The sequence below is a fragment of the Oryza brachyantha genome, chromosome 7 (assembly GCF_000231095.2).
Source record: "Oryza brachyantha chromosome 7, ObraRS2, whole genome shotgun sequence".
In the NCBI taxonomy this organism is placed as follows: domain Eukaryota; kingdom Viridiplantae; phylum Streptophyta; class Magnoliopsida; order Poales; family Poaceae; genus Oryza; species Oryza brachyantha.
In genome coordinates this window covers 14,993,614-15,008,539 of record NC_023169.2, presented here as the reverse complement: position 1 = coordinate 15,008,539, position 14,926 = coordinate 14,993,614, and the positions used below count along the sequence as shown (strand labels likewise).

The window sequence follows — 14,926 nt, the reverse complement described above, 5'->3', positions numbered from 1 at the left end:
CTCGCCCCCCTCGTGCAAGTTTCCTTATTCCCTGGGCGCGCGCGCGCGCTTCGTCTCGCTGCCGCCGCCTCGCGCGCTCCGCTCTGCTCTCCCCTCGCCGCCAAGGAGGCAGCCTTGTAAGGATCCGAGGAGGTCAACACTAGTTTAGGCAGCGTTTACATTGTAAAATTTTTTGTAAAAAATATAACGTCACACGTTTCATCAGATGTCAGAAGCGGTATTCGGACACAAATAAAAAAACAAATTACAGATTCCGCTGCGACACGAATTTTTGAGCCTAATTAATCAGTCATTAGCACATGTTAGTTACTATAACACTTATGACTAATCATGGCTTAATTAGGCTCAAAAGATTCGTCTCACGATTTCTCTCATAACTGTGTAACTAGTTTTTTTCCATTTATATTTAGTGCTCTATTTATGTGTCTAAAGATTCGATATGATGTTTTTTAAAAAAAATTTAGAAAATAAACAGGGCCTTAACCTCAAGCTAACCTGCTAGCTTGCCTATGCTTCCGTGGCCCAAATCGCCATACATTTTACGGTGTTTTCGTAGGGTCGAATCAGTTCAATTCTTGCAGTACCCGAGAGAAGAGGCCGCCTCGGTGTATTTTACTGATAATAAAATTTAATCCATACCGTTAATATATTTTTATCGGACGGTTATGATTAAATTATACTATAATAATATTAGGTGTATTAGAAATTTGAAGGGGTAATATCGTCTTTTTTATTGTGATCTTTATTAAAAAATAAAATTATAAAATACTGTTAATCAAGTAATTAACAAAAGACAAAAATACTCTTTAAAGTGCACCGGAGAGTTGCCCCCGAGAAAAAGCTCTGCTGGATGGCCTATGGCCTCTGTTATGTATGCACAATTTTCGCAGAAATTTTTTTCAGTATTTTGGTAGGAATCGGTTGGAGGGAGACCGTATTTGCCACTTGTATGGAATTCTGATGTGTGAATGATGTTTATTTTTGTTATTAGTACGATGCTTCCGATGTACAGCTGAGTTCTGATTTAGGAGTTGTTTAGATAGGGCTAAACTTTTTAGCCCTATGTCATATCGGATGTTTGGACACTAATTTAAAGTATTAAATATAGACTAATAAAAAAACCAATTTCATAAATGTGTGTAATCTGCGAGACGAATTTTTTAAGCCTAATTAATCTATAATTAGAGTATGTTTACTGTAGCATCATATATGCTAATCATGGATTAATTAGGCTCATTAGATTCATCTCGTGAATTAGTCCAAGATTATAGATGAGTTTTATTAATAATCAACGTTTAATATTTATAATAACTGTAAACATCCGATGGGACAAGGGGCTAAAGTTTAGCCCCTTGTTCCAAACACCACCTTAGGTGTTCAGTGTTCTCAACCAAATGGCAGAAAACTGGAGCCTTCTGCTCCTGGGGTCATACCAATCTTTCAGAGCTCCGAACAGCCGGTCCTTAACTCATTGTTGTGTGCTACTCCTAGGCGTAAAAATGTGATGTTTAGATTGAGAAAATTTTTAGAAGAAGTGTCACATGTCATGTTAAATATTTGATCAGACGTCGGAAGGGTTTTCGGACACGAATGAAAAAACGGATTTCACGGCTAGCCTAGAAATCGCGAGACGAATCTTTTGAGCCTAATTAATCCGTCATTAGCACATGTTGGTTATTGTAGCACTTATGGCTAATCATGGGCTAATTAGGCTTAAAAGATTCGTCTCAAGATTTCTTTCATAACAGTGCAATTAGTTTTTTGGTTTATCTATGTTTAATGCTTTATTTAGGTGTCCAAAAATTCGATATGATGTTTTTGGAAAAAAAATTTGGGAACTAAACAAGACCAAAGTCATGGTTAGCAATCTAGCACTGCCAAAGCGTAGGAATTAAGACCATGTTTAGTTTCTAAAATTTTTTTCTAAAAACATCACATCGATTTTTTAGATACCTAAATAAAGCATTAAACATAGATGAACCAAAAAACTAATTGCACAATTATGGAGAAAATCTTGAGACGAACCTTTTGAGCCTAATTAGTCCATGATTAGCTATAAGTGCTACAGTAACCAATATGTGCTAATGACAGATTAATTAGGCTCAAAAGATTCGTCTCGCGGTTTCTAGGCTAGCCGTGAAATTCGTTTTTTCATTCGTGTCCGAAAACCCCTTCCGACACCCGACCAAACACTTAACTTAACGTGACACTTCTCCTAAAAATTTTCTCAATCTAAACTATACCTTAAGAGTTGCTTGGAGGTAATAATCTCAGTATAATAACTGCTACGAGACCAAGCATCTCCTATGATTAGACTATATATGCTGCTAACCTCTCTAGATGGACTTTTTTTCAAGAAGAAACTTATGACCAGATCGTACACTATCCAGTAGCATAAGTTGGGCAGATAGATCACAGATGCGCGTCCACACAACTTTTAGATTAAGGCCTCGTTTAGTTTCTAATTTTTTTTTTCAAAAACATATCATCGAATTTTTGGACACCTAAATGAATTATTAAATATAGATAAATCAAAAAACTAATTACACAGTTATGGAAGAAATCTTAAGACGAATCTTTTGAGCCTAATTAGTATATGATTAGCCATAAATGCTACAGTAACCAACACATACTAATGACGGATTAATTAGGCTCAAAAAATTCGTCTCGCGGTTTCTAGGCTAGCCGTGAAATTCGTTTTTTCATTCGTGTCCGAAAACCCCTTCCGATATCCGATCAAACATTTAACGTGACACTTCTCCTAAAAATTTTCTCCAACTAAACAACACCTAAGAGAACACAAGAGTGCACATTGACGAACGGAGCTCTAAATATCATAGCCGAATTACTAGTACCTAGGCCTTGTTTAGGTCCAAATTTTTTTTCAAAAACATCACATCGAATTTTTAGACATCTAAATAAAGTATTAAACATAGATGAACCAAAAAACTAATTGCACAGTTATATAAGAAATCTTGAGACGAATCTTTTGAGCCTAATTAGTCCATGATTAGCCATAAGTTCTACAGTAACCACGTGTGCTAACGACGGATTAATTAGACTCAAAAGATTCGTCTCGCAGTTTCTAGACTAGCCGTGAAATTCGTTTTTTCATTCATATCCGAAAACCCCTTCTGATATCCAGTCAAACATTTAACGTGACACTCCCAAAAATTTTCTCAATCTAAAGACCACCTTAATCAAGCTAGTATCAATCAGGTCACTGTCAGTTCATTCAACGGGCGTTTCATCATTCACCAGGCATGCACGCCAGAGACTCCCATTCGGACTCGGAACTGTGAAATGGTTTCTTTAAGGTGTTGTTTAGTTTGAAAAAAAGTTTTATGAAAAATATCACATCAAAACTTTAAACATGTATTAAACTTAGTTTAATTATAAAATAAATTTCAGATTCCGTCTGGAAACCGCGAGACGAATCTTTTGAGTCTAATTAATCCATAATTAGCACATGTTGGTTACTATAGCACTTATGGCTAATCACGTCCTAATTAGACTTAAAAGATTCGTCTCACTATTTCCTTCATAACTGTGTAATTAGTTTTAATGTTTATATATATTTAATGTTTTATTTAGATGGCCAAAGATTCAATGCGATGGTTTTAGGAAAAAAATTTGAGAACTAAACAGCCCCTAAGCTTCGGCAGCATTGGCGGTATGGCCGCCTGAAACCTCCTGTTTCTCCTGACAGTGGCATTGCCATGATAAAATTGACACTTTTGTGTTCTCCTGACGTTGTGAGGTGCTCCAGCTATCAGAGAACAAAATAAATAAAGAAGAGAGAAAAAAATATACTCGTGTAGTTGATTAGTAGCTGATTAGTGCTGTAGTTTAGGCGTGATTACACCACTGGCACGGTAAGCGCAATGTGAATCTATACGATCTTCGATGGCAAGATCGCCAATTCGCCATTGATAAAGGAGAATGTCGGTATTAATCAAATCGTTGACGTGCATCGGACGCTGCAGAAGGTGGGGAATTTAAGGGCGTCAATGCCAGTAGTATTTTGCTCTGGAATTTGGGGGGGTTATCGGGAAGGCCAAATCCCCCCATGCTTCTCCTCCTCATCGCCGATGCGTTGAAATCTCTATAGTTTTTTCGTGGCTCGTGACTGCATCGAGATCGGTGGTGAGAAATTTTTACTACTGCAAGGGCTTGGGATTCAGTTCAATGGAGAAGGGGACGCCGGGTCCTGCAAGGCTTCCACGCCCGTGAGCCGTGACTCCTCGCATTTTGATTTTTGATCACATTAAAGCGCCCAAATGCGTTGTTGAACGGGAGAAACAAGAGAGAAATGAACCCCCCAAGTCCCCAATTAGCAAACGTTACGTATCAAGCTGTTGATCTCAGAGGGTCAGAGTAAAAGGGAAGAAGAAAAAGAAAAGAGAAAGGGTTGCTCTAGACTGGTCGGAGAAACGTTTCGCCCCTTGTTTCCATCGTTTCATTTCGGACAAGTTCACCGTCCAACTGGTGGGTACAGGATTCTAGTGACATCATTTTGGAAAGTATTTGAGAAAGAATTATATGTTTTATACTCCTTCAGTTTCATCAAGATATTTTGATCTTATCTAACAACAGTAATGTATATCTAGGATATAGAATATGGGTGGTTTAACTTAGGTGACCATCTTTTAGGTATTTGAGAGAAAACGATGAATAACATATTTGCAAAAGAAAAATAATTTATAAATAAAACTTTTATATACTTGTTCTTACTAATTTAAATTAAAGATTAGAAAATAAACTAAGATACAAAATATCATAAAATTAACTTTAAATTTAAGGTAAAAATTCAAATTTTGGTTTATAAAAAAATAAACAAAAGCGAAAAGACTAGGTTGTTACAGATATTCTTTAACATCACATGAAAATACCAAAATATACCATACAAATACGTCTTAAAATCAACAATTAAATAAGAATTTTGACTTAATGGCTTTAAAAGTTTGAAAGAATATTATCGTACTACTTCTTATTGGGTCTATGCTTTCTCATGCCAAGAAAGTTTCTATTATAGCTTCTTCATTCCATTCGAAGAAAATATCACACTCATTAAATTTGAGTAAACAATCATCCAAAAGGCCATCGCCTATCTTATTTCTCAACTTATTCTTAATGACATTTATAGCAGAAAATGCTCTTTCACTATAATCAATACCAATTTAAGAAGCAATTAGACCAACATATAAACATTGTGTCTCTTTGTTTCAACAAGCTTAATTGACGATTTTTGGCCTCTCCATCGAGCCCGTTAATATCAATCTCCTGAGAGCATTTACAAGAGTTTGCTATCCCTACACCTCATCCCTGTTTTTGGTAAATTAAAAAAACGTCCTCCAATGGTTTGTCATATAACTTTCCCAAATTTAGCAATTTGTCATATCTTCTCGTTTGCACCTATATTTAGGAGTCCAGTTTCATTTGCCATCCACATTTCTCTCCCACGCACACACGAAACTCGCACACGCCGACTCTGCCTCCTCCGCGCGTCACCGCGGTGTCATGTGTCGCCGCCTCCGGGCACCGCTGTCGCTGCGGGGCGAGCAGACGGCGGGGGCGATGAAGGATCGGCATGGACGAGAGTTTTGACTCCCAAATTAAAAATAATATATTGTGTGCATAATTTTAGTTTTGCCAACTGAAATATAACAAAATATTAGAGATTCGGTACAGTTTCCTTTGCCAAACTATTTGAAGACTTGCCAAAACATCAGATTTGGGAAACAAAAAATTGCCTAGCTCTTGTAAATGCTCTTACATTAATTCAGATTTGCTATTTGAGCTTAGAATGCCTGCAGTTGACTTCCAAAACCACGCAGGTCCAGAAAATTGAGGATAAACTAAGATTTTTGTTTACATTACATAATGAGAGGATAAACAAAGATACAGCATACAGGATAAGCCCTTCATCAGACTCTATAGGTGCGAACAGGCTGTGAGCTCGGATGATTCTCCAGCTGCTGGCCTGCAGGCTGCAGCCATGCCCCACACACAACACCCATCACCTTGAACAAGAGAACCATAGATGGAACTCTACGAGATAACAAGCAGAAGACATGTATGCGCCTTTTTGGTGGAAATGCCTCCTCCATCTGAATCCACAAGCCACAGCCATCCGTTCGCCAGCCGTCTCCTCCCTGTACTGGTTGTCGGACAGCCTGTTTGCAACGGGCGCTACCCCGTCGAGTTTCCTAAGGCTTCAAGCAAAAAAGAGAGCAGCACAAAAGAGAGGGCCCGAGATATCTCAGATATTGATTGGGTCTCACGTCTACATCCATATAATTTTAGTATTGAACAATCCAGCTCATGGAAATCTCAAACCTTTATAAAATACAACCATAAATAATAATAAATTCTTTCTTTTGAAAGAACTAAAGTAACACGCAAAGCCAAGGCCAAATACAGCTCCTCATCTTGCATTTCTTTGAAGCCCATGAATCAGTACAAACCAAAGAACAGAACAAACAGTACAATACTTGCCACTAATTAACCACGTCGAAAGCTACTGCTGCTCAAGCCCCCCCGCGAGACATGAACCTATATAAACATTTGCGAGCTCGCTGGAGATTGATTTAGAACAATTTATTTGTTTCCAAATCGACATCACAACAACAATTCCTACCCAGCTGGTTAAATTAACATCTCCCGGCCGATCGAGCTAGCCGACGACGAGCGTGCCGGCGCTACCGTCGTCGTCGTCGATGCCGGTGAAGAAGGGGTCCTGGAGGAGCTCGGCCGCCGACGGCCGGTTCCGGGGCTGGCCGATGCAGCGCTCGATGAAGGCGCGCAGCTCGGGGTCCCTGATGCGCTTGAGCGCGGCGGGAGGGACGCCCCGGGTGACGCTGTGGTAGATCTGCACGACGCTGTCGCACTCGGCGTAGGGCATCTCCCGCGTCACCATCTCCAGCACGCACATCCCGTACGAGTAGATGTCCACCGACTCGGTGTACGTCTCCGTGTACAGCTCCGGCGCCATGAACTCCGGCGTGCCCAGGATCGTGTGCGCCACGTGGGTCTTGTCCACGATCGCCGCCAGCCCGAGGTCCCCGATCTTGACCTGCATCATCCACGTCGCGCGGCGGGCCGGCCGGCCGGCCGTCGTCGTCAGTCTCACACGACCAGTCCAAACTCGACTCGAACAAGAGACAGCGACAGCAACGGCGCCACGGCGAGCAACGCGTGCGGAATTGCGCGACGCCCACGCGATTTGAAGTAGTAAAAACTAAAGAGCTCCTCGGCGTGCATCTCACTTGTGTTTCCCTCCTTTATTCGAAAGATGCAGCTCATGCACAAACCGAGAGCTACATGCTACAGGTCATCACGGAAAAGAGGCGGAAAGGGCAAAGCCACCCGCCGCACGCTAATCCCCTAATGCCGTAATGCGCCGGTCGGTGTACATTTCAACGGCCAATAAATCATAAGCTATTATCCCCCTCCTACCACCGTCCACCAATTCAAAATTTAAAGCCAACTCAAATACTAACTCTTTTCTAAAACATGAGCATTTGTGTTATCGAGATTCATTGGAAAAAATGGGGGAAATGCTTATGTTTTGTTGAAATGGAGCGAGTACTTTTCGAAAATTCGGTGTTCAAATATCTACAGAATTTCAAAAGCCCTAATTAAGGTATTGCTCCTAATATAGTCGAACGGTTGTCATGATTCATGAGTACGCACGGAGAGATTTGATTGTGATTAATTCTTTCCCTAAATTCTGAGGATGAGTAAACTTGCCAAATCTACTAGTCTTAGGGGAAACTGGATGCAACGATGAGGGGGATGGTATGAACCTGGCCGGTGTTGCCGTTGATGAATACGTTGCTGCAGTTGAGGTCGCGGTGGATGATGCAGGGATCGTGGGTGTGGAGGTGGTCGAGACCGAGGAGGATCTGGCGCGCCCACTTCTTGAGCGCCTTGACGGAGACGTGGCGGTGGCGGTCGCGGTACTCGCGGAGGCTGCCGGAGGTGCAGACCTCGGTGATGAAGTTGAGCACGCCGGCCTCGCGGTCGAGCCAGACCTTGTGGAAGCCGATGATGTGCTCGTGGTGGAGGGAGCGGAGGAGGCGCACCTCGGCGTGGAGGCGCTCGACGATCCCGGGGTCGCGGTCCGCCAGCGCCCGCAGCCGCACGCGGTTCCACGCCACCTCGATCCCTTCCTCCTGGTCGAACCCGCGGTACACCTTCTTCACCGAGCCGAGGCCGAGCACGTCGGCGTACCGCCCGAACCGCCCCGTCGGGTCCACCTCCTCGAACGCCTCCTCCTCCTCCGCGACCGCCGCCATGCCCCCCTCCTCCTCCTCCTCCTCCTCCTCGCGGCGGCCCCGGCCCTGCGCCGTCGTGGACGTCGTCGTGCGCCGCGGCGGAGTCGGGTTGGGGGGCATGCGGCGCGGTGCGACCCGATGCGGGAAAAAAATAGGGGTGGAAGGCTAGCAGCAGCAACAGCGCCGAAATCGGGGGGCAGCCGCTATTTATACGCGCGGCGGGGGCAGGCCTGACGTGGCCGTGTGAACGCGTGGTGCGTCGCGGTTGGGCTACGCCTAGTCGAGGGAGCCTGCACCGGGCGGAGCCTGTATACGGTCCACTCTTCGTATAGAGCTACGGTCTACGGCGTACTGGAGGGTTGACCAAGCTTGGTGGGGACCCCCGCCTCGCGGTACCGTAGGAGTGGAGAAGCAACGACACGTAGCACGGATGAGCTGACGACGCTAGGAAGGCGTTGGGTGAGGTAGGCGTAACCTGGGCGGCCAAATGCTCATCCATTTCTCCAGAAGAGACTTTCGATTTTCGAATACTTTTAACAAGCCATCCTAGATGAAAATTCTGGTTAACTAGCAAGCATGTCAGGAGCAAATGGCAGCGTCCACCTGCAAGGCTGCGACGTGCAGTCCGTTTACCAAACGGTAATCCCTACGTTGCTCTTATCCGTTGGTAGCCGCTGTTGACCGGGCGCAGCTCGCGATCTGATCGCTACCGTTCTCTGTGTTCGGCGTGATCTGTCTCGGAGGATGCGGCCGTTCAGGCTGCCATTTTACTTGCTCAATTCAACGTAACAGTTCGTTGAATAGTCACGCAATCGTTAAAATTTATGTTTGACTATAATTTTCTATTAAAATATATAATAAATAAGCATTTATTTATTTTCATAAAGTCCTAACTTATTTATACATGTTGTCCTAATATTTCTATTAATGACAACCCAAAGATAAATGTTACTAGAATATAAACTTAAAAGAAACATTAAGTTTTAAATTTAAATTAGGCCAAATGCCCGATGAATGTAGCAGGCCGAGCAGATGGTTCTCTAATTCTCTTCGTTCAGAGCGTGCAGCTGCAGACAGGCAGACAGCAGTCAGGTTCTCCACTCCATTATGATATTTCTTTTGTGTTGACACAAAAGAAAAAAAAAAGAGTAAATGGACTTATGAGTGGGTACAATCTAGTACATATACTTGTAATAAATTGCTCGTTTCATATAAGTTTGTCTATTGCATGCAAAAAACATGGCTATTCCACTAAATTGGACATTGATTGGGATCTCACGGGATGCCAAGATAACGTCATTTCCATATGCACGCGCACATTCAAACATAGAGTAAGTTATTTATGTTTCATATTTTACACACACATATGTATATATATAGATAGATATATTGCACATATAACATTGACATGTCATATATGCGTGTAACATCCTAATCAACTCTAACTCAACATAATTTGTCTCGGTATGTCGTTTTAAGCAAGATTTGCCATAATGTCATTTCGCAACCTCTCCTGCTATTTACTATCAAAAAATATCAATTTAGACTTGGTTCACACAAACTAAAGAAGTTCATGAACCATAATGAGTATTTTACGAGGTTACATACTAAATTGCATGAACCATAATGAGTATTTTACGAGGTTACGTACTAAATTGCACTCACCTGACAAGTGTTTGTACCACCGACAGAATTTACACACGTAAAAAAGAGAAAAGGCATGTAGAGTACAGAAGTAGACAACACAGATAAGGTAAGACAGTAACTTGACCTTAAATTGTAAAGCAAACCAGATCGACCTCACGGCTTGTCTAAAATGTAATAATTCAATCTTTGCAGCGTCTATGCAAATTCTGCCTTCTGGACAGGTCTCAAAGTCTAGGTAGACACTCAAACACATCCTTGGCCATTTAGACTTCGGAGAAAGTTGGCATCAAAATAGATAATTGGCTAGAGAACGCTGCCATTTGCAAGCTTTCAGATGTTAAGCTGAACACACAATAGATTTCACGACATTATATTGATAAATGCAATTTCATGACGATGGTCCTCGCCAGATAATCAATTTTTAGGGAGAATTGACTGCCAATATTCAGCAATATTTTACATGGTTTCAAATGACTGCATTTGCAGTCTTAGTAGTTCAGCAGTTTTCCAGTTACCATCCTTCTTTCAGCATCATGTGCTTCTCTAATATATATTTTCCTTCTTTGTACTTCTGGTCCTCACTATAAGCTTTCTCCTGCATATTGTTCAATGAGGACAGTTATCAACATGATGATCACAATGTCCAGCAAAACAACCGATTCACGAGAAAAAACTGTAAGAACATTAAAGAGAATATTCACTCCTTCACTTGCTGAAATTTGGATCAAATGGTTAAGCGTATATGACACAAATGACAGTGGCAAGTGTAGAGGTATGATTAGTCGTATGCATGAAGGAACATCCAGCCCATGCTCCTAGTTGAAATCATTACTAGAAAAGCAACCAGACAAAACAAATCCATATTAAGCTAACAGACAGCAAGATTTCATAGAAAAGAAAGCCAGATCATGGAACTGAGAAGGAAACATGGTTGTTAAGGCGTCGCTATAGCGTCGCCATAGTGGTAAGGCAGTTGCAGGGGATAAGGCGTCCCTCCGCCTTATGTTTCTTTCGCCTTATATGCAAAACCAGTGGAGAGAGAGGGAAAGAAGGGGGTAAGCTCATCCTAGAACCCTAGCTGTCTTGCAGTCACCTCCTTTCTTGCTCTAGATGGCTTGTTGTCGCAAATCCCACACCACTGCCTTCAGATCTAGCTCCAGATTAAATATGTTGCACCTTGCTGCATCCTTTGTATCTCTAGTGGGGGCAGTGGCAGCAGGCAACGAGATTAGAAGAGGCATCAATCTCCAATGGTGGTGGTAACAGCCTGAGATGAGCGCTCATGCATAGGTGGTCGGTGGCCAGAGACATCGATGGTGGCTGATACATATGCTCATTGCGGTTGCTGGTGCCTAGTGGTGTATGGTGTGTTGAGCCTCTAAGGGTAATGTTGAGCTTTGGTGGGCTGGTTGCTTGGCTTAGTGAGACTTTTATCAATTCTCCCATTTTCTTGCTGATTTCTCTACACTATTTTCCCTACAAATCACACATCGGCCATCTCTTAAGGCGTCGCAACGCCTTACGCCTGCAGTGTGGTGTCGCCTCAAGACGCCTTACCGCCTTAACAACACTGGAAGGAAAATGGAGTAACAAGTTGGATATATGCACCTTGGTTGAAATTTCAGCCACACAATGAACTAGAAGTTCCCAGCACAGGCAAAATACAGCACAGGCTATTGACTAGTGACTAACTAATCTCATTATATATTAATAATATATTATTGCCCCTGTTTCACATTATAAGATGTTCTGGCCCTCTATATTTATATGGATGCCTAATGAATACATATATAAAAGATACTCATTAATCTACAAATAAATCGATGTAAGACCGAAACATGTTATAATCATGAACAGAAGGAATATCTGTTCTGGGTGCAACACAAGAATACATGCAAATGATGAAACGTTGCATGGAAGCTCATGAAACATGATCTAGCAGAGAAGCCTACGAAATCCTATGAGCACAGACGAATTTGCAAAGAGAAATAGCTTGTTAAACTTTAGCCAACCACCGTTAGTACAACATGGAGCATGGATGTATCATGCATCTTCTTAACGACTTCATGAAATTTTCGAAACAGTGAAACAAAAAAGGCAGATCATGTTTGTCTTGTGTCAGAAGTCACAGCTACATCCTATCCCGTTTTGCCTTGACATGCATACAGTATAAACATAGATGGTTTACACATCCAAGAATGGATAACACAAAAGAGGTTCTAGGAAATAGAATGTCATGCAACCACTTAATGCCCACAAATAAGTCATAAGGTAATGTGTGTGCTCTTAAAATAATGTAATATATAGCCAACATAATTCTAAGTTGTTGCTCCCGAGAAATGCAGAGATTATGCCTTGGAAGCTCCCATGCATTTTGTGGCAAAATCTACCCTCCTATTGATTAAAAAGACATCAACCATATCTGTCAAATTGCTGAGTATAAAAAATCAGTCCAATATCATTTTACATGATTATGTTAGGCCAGTAATTCATCTAGATATGGATAAATCATGGAATGTTTAGCAGGTTGGCCATCATGAAGTCTTAAACCATCCTACATCCGTAGTTTTCAAATGAATACTCACTAAACAGCATGGGAACTGGCAACTTACGTATCTCCAGCCAAGGAGTCGTTGGCAGCAGCTACAATAGATATCATTCACTGTGTGCAATCCAGTCATGAGAAGGCGATCCTCCCTGGGACCAAGGCTCACGTTCACCCTGGATGTCACGTTTACTCCGAATCAACATGCAAACAAGAATTGGCTGAGTGGTTGTTCAAATTCTCAATTTGAATGGCCAGTTATGCATTATACTTAACTAATATTATGAAGTAAATTCATGTAACATTAACAGCATTATCCTAATTATCATGTTTGGTTATAGGATCTGACAAAAACAAATGCCAGATAGAAATACTTCACTTTGGCAAATGAAATGCATGACATATTGCTCGCCTATTTCAGAACTACATTTGGTTGACATGTTCAACTGTTTTACAAAACATAACCACCACATGACTCTAACGTCTAGTAGTAGGTCATTTACAAAGAGATGAAAATAGACCAAGAAAAACTTTACTATATTATGTTATACGCTGATATCCCTTCTTATGAGTAGTAGTCCTAAACTGGATTGGGTATTGTGGCATAGATCCTACAAACTGAAGTAGGAATCCAAATCCTGTTAAGATTATTACAGGAATACTAGGTTTAAGACAGAAGCCACTCTCGCAGCATATCAATTAACTTGGGTGGTTCTTTACCGAGCACAATGTTTTCAATCCTGTTACATATAGCACGGGATTGTAGCTAATTAATCTCCAAACATTTCATCGTGGTCCATTTATGCCTACATTGGTAGATTAAACATAATTTATCGTGTGCAACGTTGTTTGCTTAGCTCTTATGCCCCAGCCACCCAGTATCGATCAAATCCAACACGAATCTACTTCCAAGTGCTTGCAATCTAGCTTAATTGCACTCAACAATATTAGATACCGCCGATTTCCCTCCCATCCAAAACAAACAACACGAAACCCAGCAGTAAATAACAGTATTACCATACAGTTTTCTATCTATTGTCATTGACATTCAGAGCAACGGAACAAGCAAAAGAATGGGGGAATAGAGGGATATAGCCTAGCTCACACGCTGTCGAAGAGATATGCCCGGCCGTGGCGGCCGCGGAACTCCTTGGACACGATGGCGTCCGGCGACGCCGAGTCCACCCCGCAGAACTTGCACTTGAACACCTTCGGCCCCGGGAGCGACTCCACGAACAGCAAACCCATCGCTCCCACGAAACCAACCCCCCCCCCCCCCTCCCCTGCCTGACCGAATCAGCAAAGAGAGCAAGCCCGCACGAGCCGCGAGGCTACTCAGACCTGCCAAATCCGAGATACCCCAAATGAGGGGCGGGAGAGGCGGCGATGGGGCCCGATCTCCATGCGTCGGGGAGGGATCGGGCGCCTCGGCGGCGGATTTCTCGACGGATTTTGGGTGGGAGAGAGAGAGAGGGCGAGCCGGCGGTGGGTTGGGAAAAGCGGAGGCGACGAGGAGGAGGAAGAAGAAATGGCTCCTGGCCCCGTCCTTCCTCTCTGTTTTTGGTAGTTTTTTTTCCTTGTTTGCTCGCCTCTTTTCGCCGCCCCGAATTTATAGGGGATGGCCGTAGATAGCTTGGCTTGGTACGCCACTTCTCCTTTTCTTTTCCATTTCGTGGTCGCCGGCTGGTTGCGGTTGGTTGGTGGAGGATCCGTGGGCAAAGCCACATGCGGAAATCAACCAAGATTGGGAAATTGATCGGATCCACGCCCATCGCAGAGGCACTAGACATTCGTGGTGGTCCCTCACCAATTCAGCACAAAAGCATCTCTAAAACGATGTCTAAAATTGATCAATGAAATTAAATTACAGAAATTATGTTAGAAAATATATTTACGACATGTTACCAAATACATTCATAATATTTACACGTGCCTAAAATTAGTCCTCTTGTATTCTAAATTTAGAAAAAAATATGTGTTCCTAATACCACTTATTCAGTTTTAGATTTTTATTAGAGGAATGCATATCTCAATATTTTTGGATGAATCTAATATAAGTTTTTAAAAAGTAAAATATTAGCATTTTCTTGGAAATACTCTCCGGTGCACCGTACACCAACACACTGTCAGTCTATCTCTGTTGTACTACAGTGCCTAATTTTTTTTAAACTCAATGCCTAGCTTAATTAGGCCCGGTTTGCTTAGGTGACTAATCCATTAGTCCCTTTATTTTAGTCTCTTTTAGCTCCTAAAAACCCAGATAGGAGGGACTAAAAGGGAGTAAAATTATTTTAGTCTATTAGTCATTTCCATAGGTACTTATTGTGACTAAAACTTCCTTTCACACCAACCTCACAAAAATTTCTATATATGATGCACTTTTAGTCTCTTTTAGTCCCTCTAACCAAACAGTAGAGACTAAAGATTTGAATCTAGCGAATAATTTTTAGTCCTA

General features: G+C 42.1%; 2 protein-coding genes across 2 annotated transcripts; both read right to left on the bottom strand.

Annotated features, from left to right (window-relative positions):
- Positions 1–6,251: 6,251 nt before the first annotated feature.
- On the bottom strand, positions 6,252–8,443 carry LOC102718288 (probable serine/threonine-protein kinase WNK5). Its single transcript, XM_006657828.3, has 2 exons — positions 7,809–8,443; positions 6,252–7,075 (listed from the first exon to the last, which is right to left on the bottom strand). Exons 1-2 carry the CDS (start codon positions 8,397–8,399, stop codon positions 6,677–6,679), a joined length of 990 nt encoding a protein of 329 aa, XP_006657891.1. The 5' UTR covers positions 8,400–8,443; the 3' UTR covers positions 6,252–6,676.
- A 1,826-nt stretch (positions 8,444–10,269) lies between these two features.
- On the bottom strand, positions 10,270–14,068 carry LOC102718007 (putative yippee-like protein Os10g0369500). The gene is made up of 3 exons (XM_006657827.3): positions 13,577–14,068; positions 12,539–12,647; positions 10,270–10,521 (listed from the first exon to the last, which is right to left on the bottom strand). Exons 1-3 carry the CDS (start codon positions 13,717–13,719, stop codon positions 10,438–10,440), a joined length of 336 nt encoding a protein of 111 aa, XP_006657890.1. The 5' UTR covers positions 13,720–14,068; the 3' UTR covers positions 10,270–10,437.
- Positions 14,069–14,926: the final 858 nt, after the last annotated feature.